General features: G+C 35.4%; 1 protein-coding gene across 2 annotated transcripts in view; it reads left to right on the top strand.

The window, feature by feature from the left end:
- Positions 1-26,741, top strand: part of ASCC3 (activating signal cointegrator 1 complex subunit 3) — a 267,227-nt gene that overhangs the window by 78,659 nt on the left and 161,827 nt on the right. For both annotated transcript variants that reach the window (XM_065631955.1, XM_065631954.1), the window contains exon 11: positions 21,772-21,936. In XM_065631955.1, the coding sequence (XP_065488027.1) occupies positions 21,772-21,936 (165 nt within the window). The remainder of the gene's footprint in view (positions 1-21,771; positions 21,937-26,741) is intronic.

Here is a 26,741-nt window from a genome sequence, read left to right as displayed (position 1 = left end):
TATTTTATTTTCCCATCTCTTGGTGCTTAATCACCGTCTAATCTCTTTTTTCCTTCTCTGATGTATTTTGTCCATCTCTGTAGGTGCTTACTCTGATATTAGTCTTCTGTAAGGGACCTTCATCTCCAATTACATGCCATTGGTCTTTTACTTGCAGTTGTTGAAAAAACCTGTATTACTGCTGACTGTAGATGCCATTCTCTTTCCTTCCAGGAAGAGAGTGGTTCTTTGCTCTAGAAAATTTGGATGCATTAGATGCGATAAAATCTACAAATCTTTTTTGGTATAAGGGGAGAAACTCTCATGAAGTAGCCATCAGGAGTGATCCAGAGATTATAAAGCTCATAGGTAGAGAAAAGCCCTCCTCTTCTCAACTTGTTCATTTTAAAAGAGTTTTACCTGGTTAATATTAGCTCTTCTGGTATGTCTAGAATGAAAAGTAGTGCTGAATTCTATTCATACCTATGGTTTCAGAAGCATAATATCCTCTTTTGATCAGCATTTGGACTGGGAGATATAATTTATCAAGAGGACATCAAAACCTAATACAAAAAAGAGAAGGGGACGTGCCTCTCTGAGAAAACTTGCAGAACATTTCTCAGTAGTACAACTTTGCTGAAATAAAATCTCCTTTCTTCTGAATTTTCAAAGTTATGTGCTATTTAAAAAGAGAGTCTTTCTTCCTTTAAATGAGGTAAAAAATTTACCTTTCAAATGGGAAAAATATACCAAAATATTTAGAACGGAAATGCTTGCTAAAGTGAACGGCTAAGTCAAGAAATATCAAAATCTTTTTATACAGTAGGATTTCTATATCCCAGTCTTCATTTCACACTGTCATCTCCATATGGATTTCCTTCATTTCAGGTGACTTTAAAGTCTGAAAAATGAAAACTTGCTCCCTGCTTCATTGTCTATGCTATCTTCAGGGCAAATTGTGTGTTAAAAAACCCACTATCCAGGATCTCTTTGAGGCAGTGAGTCTTGATAAGACTCCACAGACTGGTACATATCTTTTTCTGTCTTTTTAAATTGTATTTCTGTAAGCGTTAAATGCATTTCTTAGTGTTTGGTTCTGAAAGCAAGACTATTAAAATCAGAAGGGATGTGTCTCTGTACACATGCAAATGCATACTGTATTGTCTTTAAAGATTTGAAACACTGCTTTTTAAGGTTCTGATCTTGTTAGTCTCTTCACCAGTAAGCAGTGTACACTCCAGTTGATAGCAGTCTGGTTACCAGTTACACCCAGGTCTACAGCTGGACTGAATTAATTCTCCTCGGCTTTTGGAGGAGGAAGAAAGTGGAATTCCAAAAGCGTTTTTGACGGATGAGCAGGAGGAAAAAAAGCTAGTAATTTTTCTAAGAGTATCCCCTTCAGAGATCTAAAACAGGGAAAAACAAAAGGGAAATGAAGACATAATCTGGATTAGGTGAGCCTGCACTGACTAGAATCTGAAACAGGAGAAAATCCTTGGAGCCCTCTCCCATCCAGGTTGGGCAGATTTCTGTAATGGCACTGGGCCCACCCAGCTCACCCCAGAAACAAGCTGTTAGCATCGTAGAGCTCCTTCTTCACCCTGTAAAGACAAGGAAGGAGGTTTTCCATGGGTGCTATTTTTCTGAAGTATGTGGTTTTCCCAGGATTTCTTTCTTCCTTACACCAACTTGGGGAAACAGCAAAGCAAGTAAAAAAAACTCATGTTAAACAGCAGAAAGGCAGTTTGGGTCCTCTAATGTTAATTCTTTGGCCGAATTCTTTAACCCTCAGAGTTAAAGGCAGTAAATTGTGTGACTTCATATGTAGGACTCCTGGTTGTCTCCGATACTGAAAATGATTAAGAAAGAAATGAAAGTTTGCTTGTGTAAGATATGTCAGTGGGTTCAGTTAATAAGCTTATTGCTGAGTTGAACTGTTGTCTGCATTCTTTCTTTTGTTTTTGTTGCTGGGACACCTACGTTGCTTTCTCAGGCTGATGCTATCAATTTGTCGATTTGTGCCTTCAGCATTTTACTTCCCTTTTTTTTTGGCATCAGTCTTCCAGTACCCTAGTGGAATTGTTGGAAGCCCTTCTGATTTACTGCTCTCCCATTAATATATGTGCCTATGACAGCTAAGATTTTGCCAGAGGGGAAAAAGTACATCAAACAGTAGCAGTTTGAATAAAAAATAGTAGTCCTTTATAAGGAACTGAAGGTGCTGCCTGTGACCTAAATTAATTTCTAGATTTACGACAGAATCCATCTTGATTTTACTAAAATCAGTTTTCCATGCTTCAGAAATTGGAACAGCTACTCTAAGGCATTCATTTACATTTTATTTGAAATCATTTATTTTTCAAATAGGCAGATATTGTGGTTTATTATGCTACATGCCTACTTGTTTGCTGTTATTGCATAATCTGTAGAATTTTAGTACAGCCTTTGAGTAACCTACTTTGTGTTTAATAATCAAATGCCACATGCTCTGATAAAATGTGTAATTGACTGGCATTCTTTTGTATGACTCACTTGGCTAAAATCTCTGGTTGGAAGGTGGGAGTTATTTTTGTTTTAGCAGTAAAATCTAGTTGAAATGATGCCGAATAAAATTACATTAATTTTGAACAACAGGAAAAAATTAGTTTGTGTGGTCTGTAGTTAAAGGATATAGGGGTTTGTTTGTAATTACATTCTTGATTGTGGGCTCTCTTTTATTGGAAGCAATTATGTTCATGCCTGACTTAGCTCCATTTCCTAAAAGATTTTCTGAACTGTTTTGGAACCAAAGTTTTGAGTTTTTTGTCTTTTTTTTGTGGTTTTTGTTGTTGTTGTTTGGTTTTTTTGTTTGGGGTTTTTTTTGTGAACTTACATAACTCTTTGGTATTGTACTTCAGCAGTTATATGAAAATATAGAAATATTCAATTTGGGTGAAGAGCCCTTACTATAAGTATATACTCCCTTTTTTTCTTTTTTTCTTTTTTTTTTTTCCCTTTTTTTTTTCTCTTTTTTTCCTCCCCTCCAGTACGGATATTTTCATTTAAAGTTTATCAGAATAAATTCGGTTTTAATGTATCAGTACTTGAAACACTTGCATTAATCACTGTCTCTGCAGAGGTTTGATATTGCAGTGGAACTTTAAAAGTACTAGTGTACAAGTATAAGAAAAATAATTGTGTTTTGGATACACCATTGATCCAGACTGCAGCTGAATATATTGAGGAATGCTGTTGCTCTTTGGTTGTATGGCTAAGACCAACAGTGTCACCTGCAGGTGAATCAAGTAGATTTCTTATCTTTTCAAGTAGAAAATTCAGACACATAAGTTAAGTTTCTTACTGAAAATGGGAAGATCCGGTTTAATGGCTTTCTAAGGAATATCTTAAATCAATTTTGCTGCTTATCCTTGTTATGAAATCAGCTGCAAATATCTCCTTCAAAATATTTTTTTAAGAAGTGCTTGCTAGAAGAAAATTGATATCGTTCTTTAATGTGTGTAAAAGATGTTTAATGAGATTATTCTGCCCATTTACTATTTAAAATCAAGTTAGGCTGAAAATGTATGATTTATGACATTAACATTTGTTTATACATTTTGGGAGGGGGTAAAATTAATTGTTTATAAATGATTCATCTCAATTCATTGTGGTAGAATATTGCAAAAGTGAATATGAAGTAAAATGTAGAAAGTATTGCATTTGTGTTTAAAAAAAAAAAAAAAAACAACAATTTTATACGTAAAAGTTCACTCTTTGGATATTGCACCTGAGGCTTCAATACAACAGAAATTATCAATACCAAAGTTTTTCTTAAAATAGAATAACGCACAAATTTAGTGCATGTTAAGAGAGAGGACTGCTGTTCTTCAGTCATATTTTGAGGCTTCATTCAGTAATAGATTAAACGTGTTTCTTGGTTCTTCACAGACACTGGTTTTGGTTTGTGCTGTTTTTTAGAGTGCTTTTGTCATTTAAGATAATTCTTCAGAAAGTGACATCAAAAACCAAAGGTTACCTCTTCATGTCAAAGGCATAGTGCTAAGCACAAGATTTCCTTCCTAATCCTTCCATTTATTTGATTTTCCTTTACTGTGTTTCAGACAGTCCATCTTATTTAGCTGTATACTTGCCAAGTTGTATTCACTTCTATGTCTCTCAAAACAGATAAATGTTACATTGATATGGTAACCTTGTGTCCTGTTTTTGCTGGGATAGAGTTAATTTTCTTCCTAGTAGCTGGTTTAGTGCTGTGTTTTAGATTTAGAACACACTGATGTTTTAATTTTTGCTAAGCAGGCAAGGACTTTTCATCTTTGTATGCAGTGCTGGGTGCACAAGAAGCTGGGAGGGGACACAGCCAGGACAGCTGACCCAACCTGGCCAAAGGGATATTTCATACCATACAACATCATGCTCAGTGTATATTTTGGGGGAAGAAGAAGGAAGGGAAGATGTTCAGAGTGGTGGCGTTTGTCTTCCCAAGTCACTGTTAAACATGACAGAGCCCGGCTTTTCTGGAGATGGCTGAATACCTGCCTGCTGATGGGAAGCAGTGAATGATTCCCTTGTTTTGCTTTGCTTGCATGCAGAGCTTTTGCTTTACTTATTAAAATTTTTTTAATCTCAGCCCACGAGTTTTCTCACTTTTACTCTTCTGATTCTCTCTCCTATCCCACCAGTGGGGAGCGAGTGAGCAGCTGTGTGGTGCTTAGTTGCTGGCTGGGGTTAAACCATGACACCTTGGTATTGGGGGAAGCGGGGGAGAGGAGGGTTCCTAATGTAGTGGAAAGTTTCAAAGACTTTTAATTCAGTTGTGTGCTAATATGCAAATATTGTAGATCCAGTATTATAGCTGTAATAAGTTCAGTTAGCTTAATGTGTTTATGTCATGCAGCACAATTCTTGAGTTTTAATCTCTTACGCAGAAGCTACAGTCTTCACTTAATGTGCTTCAGAAAGTGCATTGTGTATAAGAGTATTATTATATGTAGGATTATTTTTTAAAATGGTCTGGTGTTGAAAACCGATCAAATAGCATGTTACTGCAATATTTTCCACATTCCGTTGTAAATCACTTAATGAGCATATGATACTAATGAGTTCAGTAAGCTACTTCAGTATTCTTTAATCTAGATGGAAAACTCAAAGGCTTTCACACTTCAGGAGTCTCCAGCAATCCATCAACTTATTCCTAGTTGTTGCCTCCAAGCTCAAGAGTGGTTCATCCTGATGAGCAGGAGGTCAAACAAGAGTGGCAGGAGGCCTGCAGGGCAAAAAGCAAACATAAAAAGGAAGCGTATGAGAGGTGAGTGCAGGAACAGGTGACCTGGGAGGATTTTTAGTTGCTGTTTGAGCACGAAGAGACAGGGTTAGGGGAGCCAAAGCCCAGGAGTATATGTGAAGAGCAACAAGAAATGCTTCTGTGGGTGTGTAGCAAAAGGAAAACTGGGAAAAACCACTGCAAATTGGGCAGGGGACCTGATGACAAAGCACCTATAAAAGGCCGAGCTACTTAAATGCCTTTTTTGCGTCAGCCTTTATTGTTAGGACTGGCTTTCAGCAATCTGAGGGCCCTGAGAAATGGGAAAGTCCAGAGAAGTAAAATATAACACTTGATGGAAGAAAGTCAGGTTAGGGAACATGCAAACAAGCTGATAATAACACAAGTCAATGCAATCTGATGAGATTCACCCAAAAGTCCTGAGGGAGCTGGTCAAGGCATCATGAAGTCATTCTCAATTACCTTCAAAAGGTCTTGGTGATCCTCTAATGGGACAGAGTGTACCCTCAGCAAGGTTGCAGATGGTACAAAACTGGGAGGAGTGTGTGACAGATCAGATGTTTCTGTAGTCATTCAGAGGGACTTTGACAGGCTGGAGAAATGAGCCAACAGAGATCTCATGAAATCCCAGAGTTAAATGCCATGTACTTCACAGGAGTAGGGGAACAATCTTATGCACCAGTCCAGGCAGGGGGGCTGATCAGCTGGAAAGCAGCTTCCTAGAGAAGATGTGACTGTTCTGGTGGAGAACAAATGGAACATAAGCCAAGAATGTCCCCTTCAGTCTGGACTGCATTCAGAAGGGTGTTGCCAGCAGCTTAAAAGAGGTGGTCCTTCCCCTCTGTTCAGCCCTGATTACACACATTTGGAGTGTTGGGTCCAGTTCTGGGCACCCAGTTATGAGAGGAACAGGGACATACTAGAGCAAGTCTGGCAAAGAACTGTGAAGGTTATTAAGGGATAGGAACACTTGACACATGAGGAGATGCAAAGCAAGCTGGGGTCATTCAGCCTGGTTATGGGAAGGCTCAGATAGATGTGATCAATGTGTGCGAGTACGCTGTGTTTTCATGTCTAAAGAAGATTGAGCCAGATCTCAGCAGTGTCCAGTGAGAGGACAAGGCAATGGACACAAACTGCAATACAGGAAATTTGCTGTAAATATAAGATTTTTTTTTTTTCCCTGTGAGGGTGGTCAGACATGGGAAGATTGGCTAGAGAAGTTGTGGAGTCTTCACCTTAGAGATACTCAAAGCCTGACTGGACACAGTCTTGAGCAGACTCCTCTGGGTGATGCTGTTTTGAGCAGGAGTTTAGAATGAAAGATTTCTAAAGATCCCTTCCAACCTTATCCAGTCTGTGATTCTGTGAAAATCAAGATTAGTCTATTTTGATGAAATTGCCTATGTGATATTTACTGCATGTATCAATAAAAGATGAGCAAGGAACTTTGCCTGTTGCAGTGTTCCCGTATAATGATTACAGATGACATTTTGTCAAATTTCAGATTTTATTTACCAGTTATAGGACACTAATAAGCAGTATGCTTTTATACTTTTATATGTAAAATTACAACTAAAAATCCTTTAAGTATATTGTCTGAATGTTAAATTCTGAAGTACAATGAATCTTAATAAGTAATGATAAAGAGTGCCTCAACTGGAGTTCTTAAATTAATAGCAAAGAATCTGAAATTGAAATACTTCATGGTATGAACTAATGGTCATCTGCATATGAATAATTAATGAATTTATTAAAAACACCAAATAACATATTATTGTAAGTTTTTGTCTCTGAGACACTTTTTGGCACTGAGGATGTAATATTCAGTAAAACTTGTAGGAATATAAATGTCAAGACTGTCTATTACCATTAATATTTTATCTATGAAGAACTTGGAAGAATGATTTATTTTGTTGGCTTTAATGGTCTTTTATAGCTAAAAAGGTTGTGTGCAAAAGGTATCCATGTGTCTGTAAAATTACTGAGTAACTGTTTTGCATGTCCAAATACTTTTTAAGCACAGTAAATTTTACAGGCTAAAACAGCAGTCTGTTATAGTTAATGCAAATGATGCATTAAGTTAGACCCTTCTCCCAGAGTACAATTTAAAAGTACTCAGAAGTCCAATTATCTTTGATTTAGATGTAAAAATTGCAGAATAACATCTGTGCCTGCTGAGTGAATATTCCTCTGCAAAAAGATAGCTTATTTGACTAGAGTTGAGGACAGGTTGCTTGGGGAATGTTTGCCTCTTTTAGCTCTTTTTCCAGTTTAACTGCTTCTGGTCAGTTGAAAATACAAGTAAATTACAAAATAGCATCAGAGCAATTTAAAATTTCTGTCCTGTAAGTTGTCATTTTGCATGTTACAGAACATTTTAGGTTGTTTAGCATTTATTATGAGTATTTGTGGAACAAAAAGACCAAATTATACTTCAGATTAATACTCACATATTGCAGATAATCTTGCTAAATTTGACTGCATTTAAAAATACAGATTTTTCTATACTATACTACATTACAGAATTTTTCAAAGAATCTTTATACTAAAGAATGACTTCACATGTTATAACTGTATTGAAATATTCTCTAATTTACAATAGAATTAGAGTACATATATCAGTATAATAATCAAAGTATTTTATTAGCATAAAGCATATAATAGTATAGATTATAGCATACAGTATTAGCAAAGTCTACATTACTGTCATATGAAATTATTAATATAGAGTATAATTAGAATATATTATTTAGGATATAAGTTATGTATATATATTTTTTAGAATAGAAATTTTAAAATTTTTTTTAATCGAAGTTTTGGGGACATTTGCCTTGATGTGAATGCAATATTAATTGCATTTATGTACACTAAGCTGCTCTTAAAACTGTACGAAATACTATAAAAATTAATCTAATTTGTCCTTCTCTGAAAACAGATGTAATACAAATATTCCACTGTTGATAAATATTGGCCTAATTTGATCTTCCAATGCCCTGAACATGGAGCTTTCCTAAACTTCCTGGTGAATCTGGTTCAGGGGTTATCTGTCTTTGCTGTTAGAAGGGTTTTTTATTATTATTTCTCACAGAAACGTATTTTCAGTATAAATCCTACTCAAATTTTATTACCGCTTTCCTTATCTGAATGACTGTCTTCCCAAACCACTGCTGTTTGCTTTTTGAGGACTCTCATTGTAGTTATCTCTGTTCAGTCATGTTTATTTAGCCTAAGCATCAATTCATTTAAACTTTTCTTAAAGGTCATGATTCATTTATGTTCAGTCATTCTCATTTTTCACTTCTGGACTCTCATTTGGTTTGCTCTTCTTGAATTAAGTTGCCCAAAACATAATGTATTGCCCCAAGGTCATACTGCTGCTGAGCAGAGTGGAAGGTTTATTTAGCATGTCCAAATAACAGCATTTCTGTTCCATTTTTTGCAACAGCATAGCATTTCTTGTTCCTGTGCAGACTGATCTGCTCTTTCTCTTTTTGCTGTCCAACTACTGTCTTGCCAGTTGTTTTGCATCCTGAATGTGTTGAGGTAATAGTTCCTAAGCATCAGGTTACTCTGTTTTGGCTTTAACCGTGCAAAAGTTAGGTAACTAGTCCAAACTGGTTGTGCAGACTTGCAGGGAGCACACTATAGAGAAAAAACTTCTAAGACCTATTCATACTAAGACGGATGAAATTAACCAGCTAGACGGAACCTGCACAACTAGTTTAGATGGTGAATTTCTAAATTAGCAGGTAAAACAGGCAAGATGAATCTCATCCTCAGTGTAGATTCTTAAGATTGTACTACTGACTTTAATCCATTAATGCATCTGTTCTTTAACTTATTAAGGCATTTTTAAATCCTTACTCATTCCTCCAATGCGTTTACAGCTCTGTGCAGCATAATATCCATTGAAAGTTTAGTGAGTATAATCTTTAGTCTGTCACTAGGATCACTAGTGGCTATATGCAATAGTATTGAGGTGGACAGACTCCTATGGAACACCATTTGGTTTGAGCCTTTCATTGTAGCAGTGAACTGTTGGTATTTCCTCCGAGTGCTTAAACAATCCTGCTGAACTCCAAAATGTGTCCTAGTTTTTAGTTAACTGGAGAATATAAATCTGGCAATCATACTCTAGGTGTGTTGCAATCACCTTCACCGCTGGTTATCATTAGTATTAGCATACATAATTTTCTCTCGAGTGTAGAGTTGAAAGCAAATTTCATGAAATCGCATTTGCATGAAAGCAAATGAGGTGTTGTTTGGGTTGTCATTTGGTGAACAAGTGTCACAAAATTGACTATTAATGCAGTATCGGTTTAACATCGGTGTCCCAGGCGAACCAAGAAACCTTTCTTCAGCTTACACTTAATATGCCTCTAAGTCAGTGATTTGCATTGATTCTCAAAAAAAAAAAAAAAAAGGTTTGAGACAAAAAATTACTTGCTTCTGCTTTCATACAAATCTGTGGAAGAAAGTAAATCTCTTGAGTAAAGTTATGTTTAAAAGGATGTATTGGGAACAAAATGTCACTGTTGCAACCTGGTCTATTTTCACATAATATTGGGTTAACCCATGTCCTGGCTAGTGCTTTACAGGAGCAGAACAGGGGCAGAGAACTGATCAGGAACATGGGCTTCTTGAAGAAAGTTCCTCACTTCTCATGTTTTAGGAAAAATGTTATCTCTGTTTTCCAGAGAATAGGTATTTGATCACTGATTTTTTTCACGTAACAGGAAAAGGAACACAGACTCTCTCTTCCCCTACTCTGGCTAATCTTAAAATATAAATAAATAAATAACTTTTGTTGGCATAATTATAATCTTTTATTCTAAACTTTTTATGCTTACAGTTAATAATGAGAAATATAGCACCATTGGCCTGAGCCTTAAAAGTGTGTCAGTGTAAATATAACGGAAAAACTGGTAGCTGAAGTAGTCTTTTATCTGTCTCCCAAAGCTGTGCAACTCAAGCCTAAAGTTTTCCTGTAGAACAGAGAAGGAATGACTGAAACCCTTTTTCCTCGCAGCTTTGAGAGAAAAAAAGAAAATGGAACAAACAAGTAAACAAACAAACCACCAACCAAACAACAATATTGAGTTTCTCAGAAATGTCAGTGTGCTTCCAAAAAATGTAGTTAGTTTTTTCTTGTAAATTCTTAACCAGAAAATAAACTATCAACTTCAGCCCAGATATCGCTATAATTATGTTTAAAAACATACACAATTATACTCTACACTCATGTTTTGTTGTTATTTTACTGTGTCTCTGTTCTGTATGAAAAAGGGGCTGGGGGAAAAGAAAATGCAAAATAACACTGGGAAGACTTGAAAAGAAGCAGGCTGGATGCAGTGTCTCAGGAGACAGGCTTTTGCTGAAAGTTGTCAGGTCTGATTAAAGGAGCTATTGGCATCAATCAGACTTGACAGTAGTATATCAGAGGTTAGTATAACTATAATTAGTGAACTGATTAACAGCAAAGAGGAAAAGAGGGTAATGTTTTGGATCAAACTCCTTTAAAACATTTAGATCGTTATTTAAACCTGAAGGCTGAGTGGCTAATTATATATTTTACAATGTAAGAGCTAAATTTCACGAAGCGTGCAAGCTGTTCTTCCTCACTATGGTTGTTAATATAAGGTCTGTACTGACTCCAAACAGACTCTTTATTTCGTAGAAAAAAATAGGGAGAGCAGGTGCTCTTATCATATTACTTCTCAGTAGAGTTATTGTGATCTTAATGTATATTGTTTTCCGTAGTTTCTCCTCAGATTTATGTAGCTACTCCACATGTAAAGCTTTATATTCTTTTAGTAAGAATATAAGAGACTTCAGTGCTTTCACAGCAGTAACAAAGAGGAATTCTTCTATCCAATTCATCAGCCTGAATGGTTGTACTGGGTTTACTTCCAGTTTTAGACTCTCTCGGAGTCCATTCTATTGAGGTTTAAAAGTAGTGTTGGAGCTTATAAATTTTTTAATCGCTGGGACATCCAGGACTGTACTGAAAGCATAACATTTTAAATCTTAATGTATTAACTTACCTCTATTAATCATAACTGTGAAACTGAGTATACAAAAAATAAAATAATATTGAAAAAAATCAGTTCTACAATACATGTGAGATGTGTCGGAAGTATCTTGCTTTGCTAAGGAGGTGTGCTGATATACTCCAAATCAGTTGCCTTTTCATTAGGTGGACTAAGCTGGGTTCTCTAAAGGAACTAAATCATCTGTAATTATATGAGTTCCTAGGATGAAGGTATAAAATAACTAAAAAAATAAAAAATATATAATATAAAATAAAATATATAATACATATATATTTTATATATGTAATGAAATAAAACATGCTAAACAAAGTTACATTGCTTCAGTTAAAAAATCATTTGCCATTTTATTGAGCTATGAGTGACAGCTGTTAGAATTTTTGTTGTGCCCTTGTTGATTTCTAGACCTGTTGTTGATTGATTACTGGTGTTAGCTTTGGTGGCTTACTGATTGCTGCTAAAATGCATCAATATAATGCACCTCTAAGTCTTTCTAACATGGAAAACTCAATCTTTTATGTAGATACTTTCGTAAGTATAGTCTTAGAAAGTATTTTAGAAACATTCAATAATATATATGTATATGTGATTCTGTGTTGCTCTTACTTTAGCCTACAAATACATGTTAAGATTTGGTATAACATCGTGTGTTCACGCAAATGGGCATACTGCTCATCTGCGTATTGTTGTACTATAAAGAATCTGCTTTACTGGAGACATAGTTGTGTTTTAACTGTGTAGAACACAGCATCAGATGGTTGTCTCTGATTTATGAAAAAGAAAATATTTGTATTCATTATTTATTATTTCCTAGCTTCCTGCCTCAAATTGTTTTGAATTGCCGCCCTCTGTTTTACTTTCTATATGTTTATTCCACTCCCTGCCTGAGCTCCAGCTCACATGAGGTTTTGTGAAATGCTTGAATAAATCATACAGAGGAAGAGTGCAATAAAAAAGGAATAAAACCAGCATTATGTGACTTGCAGGCTGCTGCTCCTGTAACAAGTTTTGATGGAGGTTTTCCTCAGAGTGCCGAAGTGGTAAAGTGTCCCTCATGGGGTGTGGTATCAGGTATCTAATATTAAAATTTGTGAGAAGCTCCAAAGTACCACTGATTAGAAGTGAAATATTTCCAAATTGTACAAAGCCCCAGCATAGCAGCTCTCCCTATAGAATTGCAGAATATTCTGCATTCCAGTGAGAGGCTGCTCTGGGGTGGACGTGTGTGGTTGGGTGCAGTTTTCTGTGTCTCCAGTTCTGCACAGGTAAAGCTCTTGCAGTGAATTTTCTGCTGAAACAAAGCACTAAGATAAATAGTTTTAGTGTGACTAGTGTAAACTGTGTAGTTTACTCATGCCCCTTTGCCAAAAAGCTGTCAGCAGATGAGGAGTGCTGGCTGTGACTGGGCAAATCTCCCTCTAGGATCAGCCACATATTCTTAAATACTGTTTTCAAGTGTGGTAAGGGGAAATTATAGATGTGTGTAAAGGAGCGGGAGAGGAAGAGAGACCAGTAACAAAGTGAAAACAATAAAGATTAACTGAAATCTACAGAAGTAGATCTTTGACAGAGTGTCTTTGAATATTGACAAGAAAGCAGGAGTGGCTAGATCAGAATTCTTTATTGCTCTCCATCCATGATGAATCACTGTGGTAGAGACAAACTTGCTACAGGCACTAACGTAGAAGGAGGCTGGTTCTATGCTTTCCAATGCTTTTGGATCCTTAGAGCTTGTATTTCATACATGAACTATGTTTTTTCTTTAACTATATATACAAATGAAATAGCCCTTTAAATTGTTTCTTCTCCAACCTTATCAAGGCACTTCAGAAAATGCTACTATTTGTAAGTTTTCCGAATTCCCATATTTGTAATGGTGCTTTATTTCATCACATTTAATTTCAGTAAAAGAATTCTTTTTAATCTACAAATTATTAAATAATTTCTGGTCATATCAAATAATTGTTTTATGTTGTTAAAAGGCAAATTTCTGAAATACCTAACATGCATTTTCCAATGGAGAAATATATATTTCAGTTATTTCAAGGCCATATTTTAGCTCTTTCAGTCTCTCTATGTTTCCTTAGATTTGGCTGCGGTATCTTCAATTAGAAATTTTTATGCTGACAACAAAAAGCGTAACAAAACAAGCATCTCTGGTCATTGCACAGGAGGAGCACAGGAGGTAGCCTTGAGAGGGCAGATGCTCACATAGCCACAAGCATTGGGTAGTTTTTATAAGATTTGGTTTTGTTTCTCCATTCCTAAGGATACCGAAATATTAAGAGGGTTACTTAATAGAAAGTGGGAAAGGTATGAAGTTATGTTAATGCAAAATGAAAAAGAAATGGCTGTTAAGAGGGTAAAGTAAATAAAGAATTAAATGACAGTGGAAATGTGTATTTCTTGTTGATTTAATCAATGGTTGGAGAAGTAATGTTGTTAACTTCACACAGAGAGAGGTAACTGTTTATAAACAGAGTAATTGCTGTTTATTTAGCAGCTATTCTAATTATTTCAAGGCAAAGAGGAAGTAGCACTTTCATAAAGGTATGTTAAATCTGAAAATATCTCTTGTGCTGCAGGTGTGCGATGACATGAACTGTTTGTGGATCTTGATCCAGCTTTGAGAAAATAATTTCCATTTGGAAACTTCCCATAACAAACAAGTTTTATTATTGTGATCGTTTGACATACACAATGTTTTCCTTATGTGGAGGCTTCTGGGTTTGTTGATTATAATCCTGAGGTTTATTCTACAGTTTTTTTTCTAGAAAGAATGAAAGATATTAATGCCCGGTGTATACAATAATATGAATTCAAACTTACAGATCAAATGTTTGAAAATATGTGTGTGTAGCATTGTATGTATTTTCACAATTCTGATATCATAAAGGCATACATGTTTATGTCCTGTGTTGAGAGACATTGAAACTACATGTTAGTTCACACTACTGCTGCTCTGCTTACAGTGTGGCAGTGTGCAGACTTATTTCTGGAATAGTGCTGATACTCCGAATTATCAACACTATCCAGACAAAATACAAGGTACTTTTCTGCCTTTTATGTCATAGAAAGCTATGTAAAGACATATTAAAATACCGTGTGCTTATGCATGGGAATAAACAAATGATAGATAATACTAATATAATACTTTACTAGAAAGGACTTGCATACTGCATTTATCAGTGCAGTATAAGAACCTTTGTAGTAAGGTACTCATAGCCCTACAGGATGATGATTTTATGGAATCTACAGTGAGCTATAGCTGTGTTGTAGTAGAAAAACTTCATGTACCACAGCGGAGTGCTTATCTGTTCCTGCCTAGATCAGAATGAAGCCTGTTGCTGAGGTTGGGTCTTTTAAGTAATGGTAACGCCTAATGTTAAAATTGACCACTATTCAGAGTGGTGGTTGTTCCTGATGACCAGTATTTGCTGCTTCTCTGAAAAATTCTCCAAAAATACATTTTCCCCACCTTCTCTGAAAACTACTACATGCAGTTGCACACCAGCTTGCCACCTCTAACGTTTTTTGGCCTAACGTTTGCATGAGCCTATTGAAACAAACAAACAAAACCCACAAGCAACAACAACAAAAAAACCCCACCATACACACAAAAAAAACCCCTCATACATTTTAGGGTACCGTGATTCTGGGAAACACTCTCTATAAAGAATTACTGCTCATAACTCATTTGTGAACACAGCAGGAAAATTAAACACAGGAGTGAATGTTAAGCTGAAGATGAGTTAAGTATGTGGGAGGTGGAGCAACTGCTCTATTTGTGCAGTTGTAAGAGATTTTCTCAAAAGATTTTGTTTCGTGCATCCTCTGTAGTGGTCCATCAGAATTCCCTACACATTTTGCCATCTTTGTTACTTTTCTATTCAGAGCTTTTAATTCATCAATTCAATTCAGTTAATCCACTGGGATTGTTTTACTGGCTAATTCTAGTGCCTATAGGATTGGCGATTCATTATTTGGACTTAAAATCTAATGGTTGATACCAATTTTGTAGTTCTGCTAAAGGCTTTACGCGTATTCATTTTCTGAAAATTATTTTATTGAACACCTCGCTGGTGGCAAGATCTGCTTTCTGAATGGGGCTGATTACAGCAGACTAGTTTTCAGTCTTCCGTTTCTGCAATTTGTTGGGAATGTTTCATTTTTATTCTCAGGAATATCCGTAAAATCTCTGCTATAAGAAATTTAACAATGTCTCTGCTTGGTGATCATTTCATCAATTCATTCAAAAGTCTTGTGTGTAAACAATAGTTGAATTATTTTTATCATGTGCATCAGGAATAAAAACTTATAAAAATCTGTTTGAAGAGAAATTGCCAAAGGTATGATTTGGCTTGTAGGGTGTTTACTCAGTCACAATATGCTAACTTATATAAACTAATTATCAGTCTCAAGATTTAGGTTATTATCAGGTCTGCTAAAGCAAAAACATAAATGAGACCATGTTTAAAATTTGCCATGCATACCTACTTTACTAATGATGCCTTACCTTCCAGAAGGGTTGAACATATGTAAGGTAGAGTATTTCGAGAATCTACTTTTGAGATAACGGGGCAGGGAGAATTTAATTTACTAATCCGATTCACAACCAACTGTTCTCCCTCTGGTTTTTTGTAGTCAGAATGGTATGTTGTCCAAAATAAAAATGGAACACCGGTCCCTTTCTATCATCCCAGTTGATGTTTAACCTGAGATCCAGGTCAACTAGTTCTGGTTTAACTGTGTCTGACAGATAAGAAGAATGACTTAGGTTTTTCTAATTGTTTTCTGGAAGTCATAGTAACTAGAAAGATATCTGTGAGGTTGGTTTTGGTTTTTGTTTTGTTTTTTTCTGCGTTTTGATTTGTTGTTGTATATCTTGAAAGGGACAAAAGGTCAGATAAGTGACAGACATACTTGGAGGCTGAAGTTGCTAAAGAGAGGAAAACTGTTCTCGAAAATGGTCTTGAAGAACTTAAAAGCAGTGGAGTGTGGAACGTTATAACTAAGTATTTTATGTAGGTTTTTTCCTGAAATATTTTTGTGTGTGGATTGGACCTGTGGGAGTGTGAATTTGGAGTGATTACCGTAGTTTTACTAACCTCAGAGTGTGTGCACAAATTATTCAAGCAGAAATCAGATACTAGTTATGTGCAAGACATGATTGTCAGAACTTAATGCAGCAAAAACATTCGAAGGATTGCAAGTGAGCTGTTGGAAAGGCAAACCTGCAGACTGTGCCAACTGCTGGAAATTAGTGTTAGACTCTAAGAAATTAATGGAATATCGTTTGATTTCAGTGAGACCATAAGGCTTTTCAGACTAAGAAAACACACAACAGCGAAACCCAGAAGTTTTCAGCTTCTGAAAGTACAGTGAAAATGTGAATTCCTCTTACCATGAAATCTGGCTTCTAAGGGGACTGAAAAGAAACTGACAAAAAATAGTAAATCCTGCAGTTATAGAAAAATGCATTTTCACAGTCAAAATTTTGTCAATGGACATTGAAATTATCATCTAGTGTCATCCCTTTTGATTTAATTTTTTAAAGTGAAGTAATTAGACTTTTTTGTTTGAGTTCTTACCTGAACATTATGTGAAATAATGTAGGATATGTTAGTCTAAAAGCTAAATGAAATAATTTAGGGTTGAAAGATTTGTTGGTTTTTGGGGGGTTTTTTTAACTGTTATCTTTTTTTTGGTATAAAAGTGAAATTGAGCAGCAGTCCTCACCTAAGACAGAGGACTTTGTGATAAACCCATGTTTTCCCTGGTGGAAAAATTCGCTGTGGAATAGTTACTAATAGTAATCCAAAAAGGATTGCAAAAGGAGATTTGTATGTGTGGAGAGAAATTTAAGTTGACAGTAAAAATATTGACAGTTAACCCGTTTCTATTCAGCCATAGCCTAATACAAAAAAAACCAGATTGAAATGTCTTGCATGAGTTGCAGTTCATTAAGCAAATGTGACACTTTATTTTCTAGCTATTTCAATACTGAAAGAGGTGAAGTGGTGAAATAGCAATATAAATGAACGCTCTTCTCAGTGTGCTGATAACGCAAGTCAAAGTAAAAAAAAAAAAAAAAAAAAAAAAAATTAAAAAGATGTTTCAAGACTTGTTGCTGTGTCCTTCCCTTGCCCCTAAACAGAAAGCAGAATCCTCTTGCTGAGTCTGAGTTTTGAGTTTATAACTGGATAAAATACATTGTCTCTGAAAATTAATTCTAAAAATGAATGCCACTACTGCATTTAAAACTAATTATGAGATGGATCATAATGCTACTTTATTATTTTAATTGAAAAAATAATCTGTAGCTTTGTTAACATTTGCTGATAGTTAACATTTTCTTTTAGCTGATATTTTTAATTAGCATTTTATATACTTGCATTCAATTTATGGTTTGAGACTACAAAACTGATTTGCTTGAGGTTTTTTGGAGGAATTTTTTTCTCAACTGTAATTTCTATATGCAAAATAAATATAAGAACCAATCATTTTTTTTCTGGCAAGACATTCTGTGGAGGTCTCTTGGTCTTACTAAATGAGACAGTATTTCATGTAGCTTTTAGTTCAGGTCATTACTTTGCATAACATTGCTGTTTTAAAAGAAAATCAAAGTAAAAGTCATCACTCAGGAACAGAAGAATTATTGATACCATTTAAAATATATATCCTCATAACATGACTGACATGAGGAAAAAAAAAACCCCAAACTTGCGATCTGAACGTTGCCAGTTTAGTTAGCAAATTAGCTAAGTAGCTTGCATTTGTAGTATTTCACACCTTAAAGTCTTAATATGCATTGCTAAATATATTTCTTCACTGTTTGCTAATTAGTGTTCTGTGGAAGTACAGCTGCTAATTTTTTGTGGTTGACATGGTTTATTTCAAAGTGATAACAGTTGCATCTGTAGTAGTGTTACAGTTCAGCTTATAAATTATGGACATAGATTTTTACACCTACTATTTTGTAGGAGTACAAGCATTTGAAAAACCTCTGTTTGCTAACAAAATACACCCAGTTATATTTTTACAAAACATCGAAACACCCCACACAGAGCACCACTCTCTCAGTGATATTAGTGAATCAGTGAGTCATGTGTTAAGTTTTAAATATTATAGGACAGGAACATCTTTATAATATCAGAAAGTCTCTTCAAGAGTACTTCTTTGTAATTAGTAAACACTGAGATATTCTGATGGTAAAACAGTTGGACTGGAGCAATATTGTAAGGCAGTACCGGGAAAAATATTTCTCTGAGGAAAATAATTAAATACTTTCAGGAGATATCTTGTAGAGATAAAGTGAAGAAAGAAGTATTCATAAATGCATATGTTTTGCAAGATACGTTTTTTTCTGTTATAATATTTTGAAAGAAACACAGCCAGCAGGATAGAAACAATCCGAGAGATTCCTGGGGTGCATTGATGAGAACTTCCTCCTCCAGGTGATGGAGGAGCCAAGGAGGAGATGTGCTCTGCTGTACCTCATACTCATCAACAAGGAGGAGCTCGTTGGGGATGTGAAGATCAAAGGCAGACTTGACTGCAGTGACCATGGGATGGTGGAGTTCAGGGTCCTGAGCAGAAGGAACATGGCAAAAAGCAAGCTCACAACCATAGACTTCATGACAGCTGGGCAAGATGATGTCCCAGAGGTCCCTTCCAACCTCAACCATTCTTTGATTCTGGAACTATGAAGTCTGTACAGCTGGGTTCCAAAAATGTTGAGGCAGCAAATCAATTGCTTTCTAAAAGCTGTTATATTATGCTGATGGTAGTTGAGGTAATTGAATGTTCTGATGGGAAGAAATGCTCCTGCTCAAATTCAGACTAGCAAATTTTAGAAAGGTTTTATAAATCTGTGCTAGCTCTCTGCATCTGTTTTTCTTAGCCAGGCTCCTGAAGCATTATTCATAATTACCCAGTGTTTTTACCCCTTCCATTGTATAATTTCTGTGATAAGAAACTGATTTTGGTACTAACATTAATGTGTACCTTTTGTATACCTCACAGCACCACATTTGCAGTCCACCTAAACTGTCTTGATGTTTTCTTTTTCTGTCAGTCTCAGATCCCGTAAAACAATCTTCATTTTTCTTATTTGTACATTGTGTTCTCACAGATAATAAGATTTTGTTTAAGAAAATGTCATGGATCGTATTCTATTGTGTTTATGTTATCTGGTCAAATTTGAAATCAGATACTGATGGTATCTGGTCAGCTCTTTTAATTTGTGGGGTTTTTTAGCTTTCTACCATGACTGCTTACAATGCAGCAAATGCTGACTAGACAAAACCAAGTGTTGTGTGTCTTAGCTTTTGTAGGAACTTACTAGTATTATATTTGCTGTAGAAGCCTTAACAAGTGTGTAGTCTTACTGTTTTATTTCTGAACATCTAAATTTAAGAGAAAGTCCAATCATAAAACATGGTTATGATGAAAGAACCGACAGGGAACAGATGCATGTTTTCCTGTCTGTAGATTCAGTCCTTATTTGTGATGTGAAGCATGGGCTCATCAAATACTAAATGTTAAAATTTATTTGTAATTGTTTGTTCTTTTTTCTTTAAGTAGAATTACAGGAAAATATTTATTGAGAGGAAAAATGTGGATGTAATATTGCTCTAAGAGTCAAAGGCCTTGATACTAAAATTCGTATTAAAATAATCTTGAGATCAAAATCTGTCAGAAGAAACTAATCCACATGCTTGGGGGGAAGAAGTTGGCAATTTACTTAAAGATACTTTGTCAAATAAACTTATAGAAGTAGGAAGTTCTTGCAATTCAGAATGCCTTTTTTCAAAAGCTCTATCAAAACCCTAGTTTTCTTATCTAACATATGTAATATATATCCTCTTATAGGATAAGGTAATTTAAGATTGTTGACTGGAATTTGGTGAGTGTCAGTAGAATTTTTTTTTTTAAAGTGTCCTGTTCTCTAGATCCTGTCACAAGTTGATAAGCTTATTTATAATCATGAGCCACTTTCAGGTTCATAATCACTGGACTGTGTTTTCTTTTAGTATCATGCCTATTTATCGGAGCTATTAGAAGTTTCCTCATTTTGCCATTTCTTAATATCTTTCAATAATTGGTAGGGTTTTTTTTTTAAAGTTTCATTTCAATCAAGATAAACAATCCTTGTCGTCTTTTACTCATTAGAGCATTCATTTTGCTCTAGATATCACCTGAATAAGATTTGCCCACTATCTAAACTTTTTTTTTTGGGACCTATGAAACAACAGAATCTGAATTTTCCTTTTTATTTTCTGAATGATTTTCAGCTGCAAAGTTACAGAGTAACTTTTATTTTAATCATTCTAAGTTCTTTTTTGGTTAAATAAGTAAGGCTTTGTGCCTGTCCCAGAAACCTCAAGCTTTGATACATAGTGATTAATTAGATTTGTTATGAAGTGGCAAAAGATAATTGACCTTAAATCAGAGTCATAACTTGCAGGCAAGTTACTACTGAATTTCAGTGGATGAGATTCACTTTCGTGGAGGTTTTATACATAGCAGTTGACACTTAAACAAGAAATTATTTTTGTTGAATGGCGTATGAGAAATTTGTGTTTCTATTTGTATTTGAACCAGCTGCTGAGAATTTTCTGGGGGAGGAGTGAGATGCTTTCTTGTAGAGTGACCACTTTGTCTGATTTTAAATTTAAAAATGCTGCTTTCTTTAATCCTTTTCTTAAGGTCACATGAGATGACTGCTGAGTAGGTTGTCATTGTGGAGAATGAAGGGTACTACAATTGTTTGGCAGTTGGAGATTGAACGTACCTCAGTTTTATCTGTTTGATAGTCCGTTACGTAGGGATTTATGCAAAAAGAGAAACCATTGCAAGAGCATACAAGAAATGGCACCATAATATAGACTTACCACTGACATACCTAAACGAAACAGTAAAGCTTGGAAGTTTCCTTTTCTAGGACTGGTGGAAGTTATTTAATCTGTGTTGCTAGTGAAAGGATCAAGATATCTAAATGTACAACTTGAAAGTAAGCCTGAGGGAGAGAGCTCAAGCTTAGCTATAAGGGGTGGGCTTACGTGTTTACTGTGCTATGGTGAAGGTTAGAAATACTTTGTCACAGATAATTTTTAGTGGGACACATGAGTTAAATGACTCACAAGATTGTATAAGGAGTTGATTCTGGATAGCTGCTTAATTATCATAATGTGGAAAATGTATACACATGATGCACAGTAGTTTGAAGATATTCGTTGATATTTCCATGTGGTTTTCCATACTGAATCCTACTAATGACCGTCCAACACATGTAGCTGCAGCAAACTGCTCATATATAAAGTAGGTAAAATTTAAGATAGCTTTGTCAAGTTCTACATTGCATTTGCTCTGCTGTATATTAAAATACTTATTTTATAAATTTGAATCTGGGTTTTAATTTTTATGCTTAATATTTGGTTTTTTCTGCTCTGCTAGATGCTTGTGACCACTCCAGAGAAATGGGATGTAGTGACAAGAAAAAGTGTTGGTGATGTAGCCCTCTCTCAGCTGGTAAAACTCTTGATCCTCGATGAAGTTCATCTGTTGCATGAAGACAGAGGGCCAGTGCTTGAAAGTATAGTAGCACGTACTTTACGGCAGGTAAGAGCAAAATAATCTGCAAAATAATTTTATTTTGGTCCAGAATAGATAGATTTCAGTGTAAAAGGAGAAATGCTTAGAAAATGAAATCAAAATGTTTAGGCGGATTACAATTTATTTTGTAGTTACTCTATACTAAGAATGAAGATAAATGTTTGTCTTCTACCTTCTCTTCTGTATTGTATCAACTATCAGATTCCTAGGATGCTTAGTTTATTACAGGGCTATTTATTTATGATTTACTAATATTAATTTACTTACTGTACAAGTAAAAGCAAAATCGAACATTTTTAAACAAATGATAGGCATGTTAATGTTTTAACATAACCAAAATTGAAAGTATTTTCTTATAAAGAATGTTGATTTTTAACTAGCAGTTTTCCTAGGAGAATTTTTTTTTTATTAATAGTAGTGACTTAAGCCTAGGTAAAACTTTCAGCACTGCTAGAAAAATACTATGTATTTTTAGTGTAATTGGTCCTTTTTTTCCCTCCTATGCTTTAGTGGTACTTTCTAAATATCAAGATTTGAAATGGCAAAAGGAGAAAAGGATGAATGTGTGGGGTTTTTTTCTTAAATCTTTTACAAAAGAGTGATTCAAAGTTAGGCAATAAATAAGATTGGTCTCAATAGTGAGATGTGCGTTTACAAGAAAAATAAAATGTTGAATTTAGGCATGAATAAAAACGGTGGAATTAGGATAAATAAATAATGGTGGAGAGGATAGAATGCCATTCTTTTTTTGTCACACAAAGCAAAAGTACGTCAATACAAATAATCTGTAACAAATGAAACACAATTGGTATTGTTATGGCTCTATTTGTAGCTTGTTAAATGTTTAAAGCCTTTTAGCTTTTTTCTTGGTAAGGCTACACTAACCTTGTTAAGACTCTGAATCATCTGATTCCAGCTCCTTTAAGAACTGAATAAAATGAATATCTGCTGTAATCCAGTACAGAAAGTGTAAAGTTCCTGTATAAAGAATAATATAAGTAATCATTCCTTAGAAGAAGCTAAACGTGGAAAAACTTTTTCCTTATGGAGAGTAGGGCTTTGTAAAGTTTAGACCACCTCAAGGGCACTAAAGCTTAACCTGTTTGATATTATCTTTTCTTTCTTAAGTAGATCTGAATACCTTGTTTTCCTTAGGTGTCTTTAATCTCAAGCATCTCAGCTTTTAGCAGTGACCATGACAGTTGTTGTCTTCATGTCAGATTTCAAGACTCATTAATTTTTTAATGTGATGTTTTGTGAGACTTGTGTCGCAGAGTGATACACTTCACTCACAAGAAAGAAGAAACAATATATTTTATTGATCTAGGACACTGTGTTAACAGCAATCAATGGTAAATGTGGCAGTGGATTCACAAGATTCGATGTCAAGGTACACCTGGTTATTTACTGCATAGAGGCAGGGTCAAACAAAACAGTTAGGGAGACCCTCTTGTTGAATCATGAGGTTCAGAGAGGGACCTCCTTGGCGTTCTAAACTCTTTCTCAGAGAGGAGTCTTGGTGCAGATGGATCCACATGTAGTCTTAGACTTGGTCAATGGTTTATGTCTAAAGGATTATATATGTCCAATCAATCTTTTATATCACTTAGCTAAGATTCCAGAGTTTCAGTGCTTATATTCCCAAGTCACTTATCGACTATCTCACATGATAAGGATTCTCTCAACCTCAAGGTGTAACCTTGAGAGACATCCCTGTTCCAGGGTAGATCCTGGCGTGCAACCTGCTGCTGTGCAGGAGAGCTCGAACGGCTCTGGCCTGTCCACTATTTATGGAATAAGATGATTGAGTCAACCATATTTGCACACCGACTGCAGTGTTAGTTTCTTCCTAATTTGGCTTGAGTCGGACATTGGCCAGCACTGTGGCCAGGTGGGCGCATTGCCATAAATTAGCCCTTATCTGTCTCCCTCAAATCTGCTTTGAGCTGGATGCAGCCATCAAGACCACTACTAGTGGTCCTTGCTTGAGAAGAGTTATGAGAAAAGGTCAGGTTGGGGAGGCATGGAAAGCACACCATGACAACTTGTAAGGTAGGCTTCAGCTGTCTGAAATATATGTCTAGAGCCGTTTTATCTGCCCTACATTATTCAGCTTGACATCCTGCTTCTGCTTCATTTGGATACATATCTCCCATAGATACTTTTGTTTCTGTCAAGTCTGTGCAGGTAGCTTCAGGAATGTAAAATCTGAGGCAATTATGTCTTGGGGACTGAATCCTACCCTTAGTGCATTTATTGTAATATAGCAGTAGCTTGCTTCAGCACTCATTTAAAAAATAGCTCTCTAGGGTGCTTTAATCTTCTAGGATTTCAAGGTTTGTTTTACCTACCACGTTGGAGTTTAATTTATCTGGAATTGAAGCTACTCATTTGTAACCCTTCCTTAAGTGAAACAGTTGGGAAGAAAACCAAAACACAAATCTTTAAATTAACTATCTCACTACCTTTCTGAAGACCTCACTTATTTTACATTGGTAAGGAAGGCAGTATTTTGAGACCACTGAATCTTTACAAGAAGGTAGTTGAAGAGAGGGAAAATTTACAGTATAAAAGTACACTAAAAAAAAACCCCTACAGTTAAACAGAAAACAAAACTGCTTCAAGAAATTTTTAGAATTATGCAGTAGAAAACGATTCCAGACAAAAGTATTTTGAATTGCAAGCCTCCCAGAGAGCTTGGGGTCAAAGAAATAGGAGATGTTCTGTACAAGTGTTTTACTTTCTTAATCTGGAAACAAATAATAAGAGGGTTAGTTTCATAAATTACACTGAAATGTTACACTGCAGCACCCGAGACTGCAAGAATAGATGTATGAAGTTTGCAGTGTATATCCATAGCTAATTATGAAATTACTGGAACTTTTATTTGGTGACTAAAAAGGATTACTTTCATTTTCTGATTTCAGAAGTATTTCACTGGAGTTTAGTGAAAATACTATTACAGCTGCTGTAAGTGTAAAAAAAAATCACATCTAATCATATTTTAATGATATTTTGCAAAGAAAAAATATTTAGTTACATTTCTTTGATTCTCTTCCCACCTCATAGTTCCATTTTATACATTTTGAGACAAATCATAAATGTCTCTGGAGCAGGAACTAAACCCAGGATATTCAGCCCATCCCTGGAGAATGTCCTTCTGACTTCGATGATTCTGTATGAAACATTAAGCTCCTCTCCAGCCCTTCTGAAAGTAGTTCTAGAACATATTTTTCATTGATATTTGTCGAAACATCATACTTGTTCGGTATTTGTGCACACGGGAGATAAGAATAATTGTTCAGTTCTTAAAAAAAAAAAAAAGAAAAAAAAAACATAGACATCATCAGTGTAAAATGTCCTTATGTCAATTACATCACTGCAGCAATTCCTGAAATCAGTTACCTGATTTGTATACTGGTTTAAGACATCAGAAATATTGACTATTAATAGTTTTTCCTAATTTGTAGTGGAGAGATTCAGAAAGTGATTGAACAAGTAAATCAAAGAAAAATCCATTGCAGACTAATAGTCACTAGATCAGTCTGGGCACTGTAGTAACCAGGGGCGGTGCTGGCAAATATCATTGACATTTTCCCAGTTTCTGTACTGTCCCTTTTGGCCACTTCGGGAGACAGTGTATTGAAGCAGAGGGGTTTTTGGTCTGACCTGGAGCAGTCGTTGCCTGTGTCACTTCTAGGACAGAACTGTGATAAATTCCTTTGAATGCTACTTCAGCCTTTTCAATAAATTACTAATAGCTACTCTAATAATGGCATGTACCTATAGTTTCATCTGGATCATACTTCACTAGCTTGTATATGAGACGGTATCACTATTCCTGTGCAGGTCAGGATGTATAACGTAGTGCCTCTTGCATTTTGCAGGGCTTGTTATCCTTTCTTACAGAAAAACGGTCTCTCATGTCAGAGCGTGTGAGGGTTGTTTTGCTTAGATGGTGGATAACAGAAAACCAGACAATGGTGGGGTTTTTTTGGTGGGGGGATGTCTTTTTAAGAACTAGTGTTCAAGTAGCTATGTGGGCCTACAACTGTGGCAGAAAAGAATGCTTTGACATCCATATCCATCTACTGTACAAATCCAACTATACAAATACTTTCTCAAAACAGGAATATCCTGATACATTAGTAGGTTTGTCCTGATTTATACTTCAAAATACTTGAATTATGGTTATACTTTCCCCCAGATGAACAGTGAGTCACACCACTTACTGTAAGACTTTAACATGTTCATTTTAACTTATGGCATTTTTTAGAATCAGTCTTTTTAAAACCTGGAAGGGGCATATGTATTGGAATTGCTGATGATTTTACTCATAGCAGAATGAACAGCATATTTGTGCGTTTGCACTTTTCAAATTTTAGAGAATGTTTTTGCAAGTGATTTAAATTGACTTTGCTAAACATTTTGGTGGGAAAATTGCTTTGAGCTCTGTTATATACTGTAGGTATAACATCAAACAGCTTCTTTGAATCCAATTTGTAGCTTTGATGTTCAAAGTTTTAGTGTAAAGCATAATGCATATGTAAAACTGAAATGCTTAAACTTTTTTAATCAAACTTTCCACACTTCTGTAATATCTACCAAGTGTATTAGCTTGAAAGAAAAAAACTGACTGCTTTTAAAGGACACTGAATTATTTTGTCATAATTATTGTGAGATTTTGATGACTCCTTTGCTGCTTATGGATATTTTTTCAAAAAAAGCGTACTGAATATTGTACTTGAGTGATACGTGAGTTTTGATACCTTCTGTCAACTATGTGAATGATGAATTAAATAAAAGAAAAA

The sequence above is a fragment of the Caloenas nicobarica genome, chromosome 3 (assembly GCF_036013445.1).
Source record: "Caloenas nicobarica isolate bCalNic1 chromosome 3, bCalNic1.hap1, whole genome shotgun sequence".
Classification (NCBI taxonomy): Eukaryota; Metazoa; Chordata; class Aves; order Columbiformes; family Columbidae; genus Caloenas; species Caloenas nicobarica.
The sequence above is the reverse complement of the archived record's forward strand: the minus strand, read 5'-3'. Positions and strand labels throughout refer to the sequence as shown.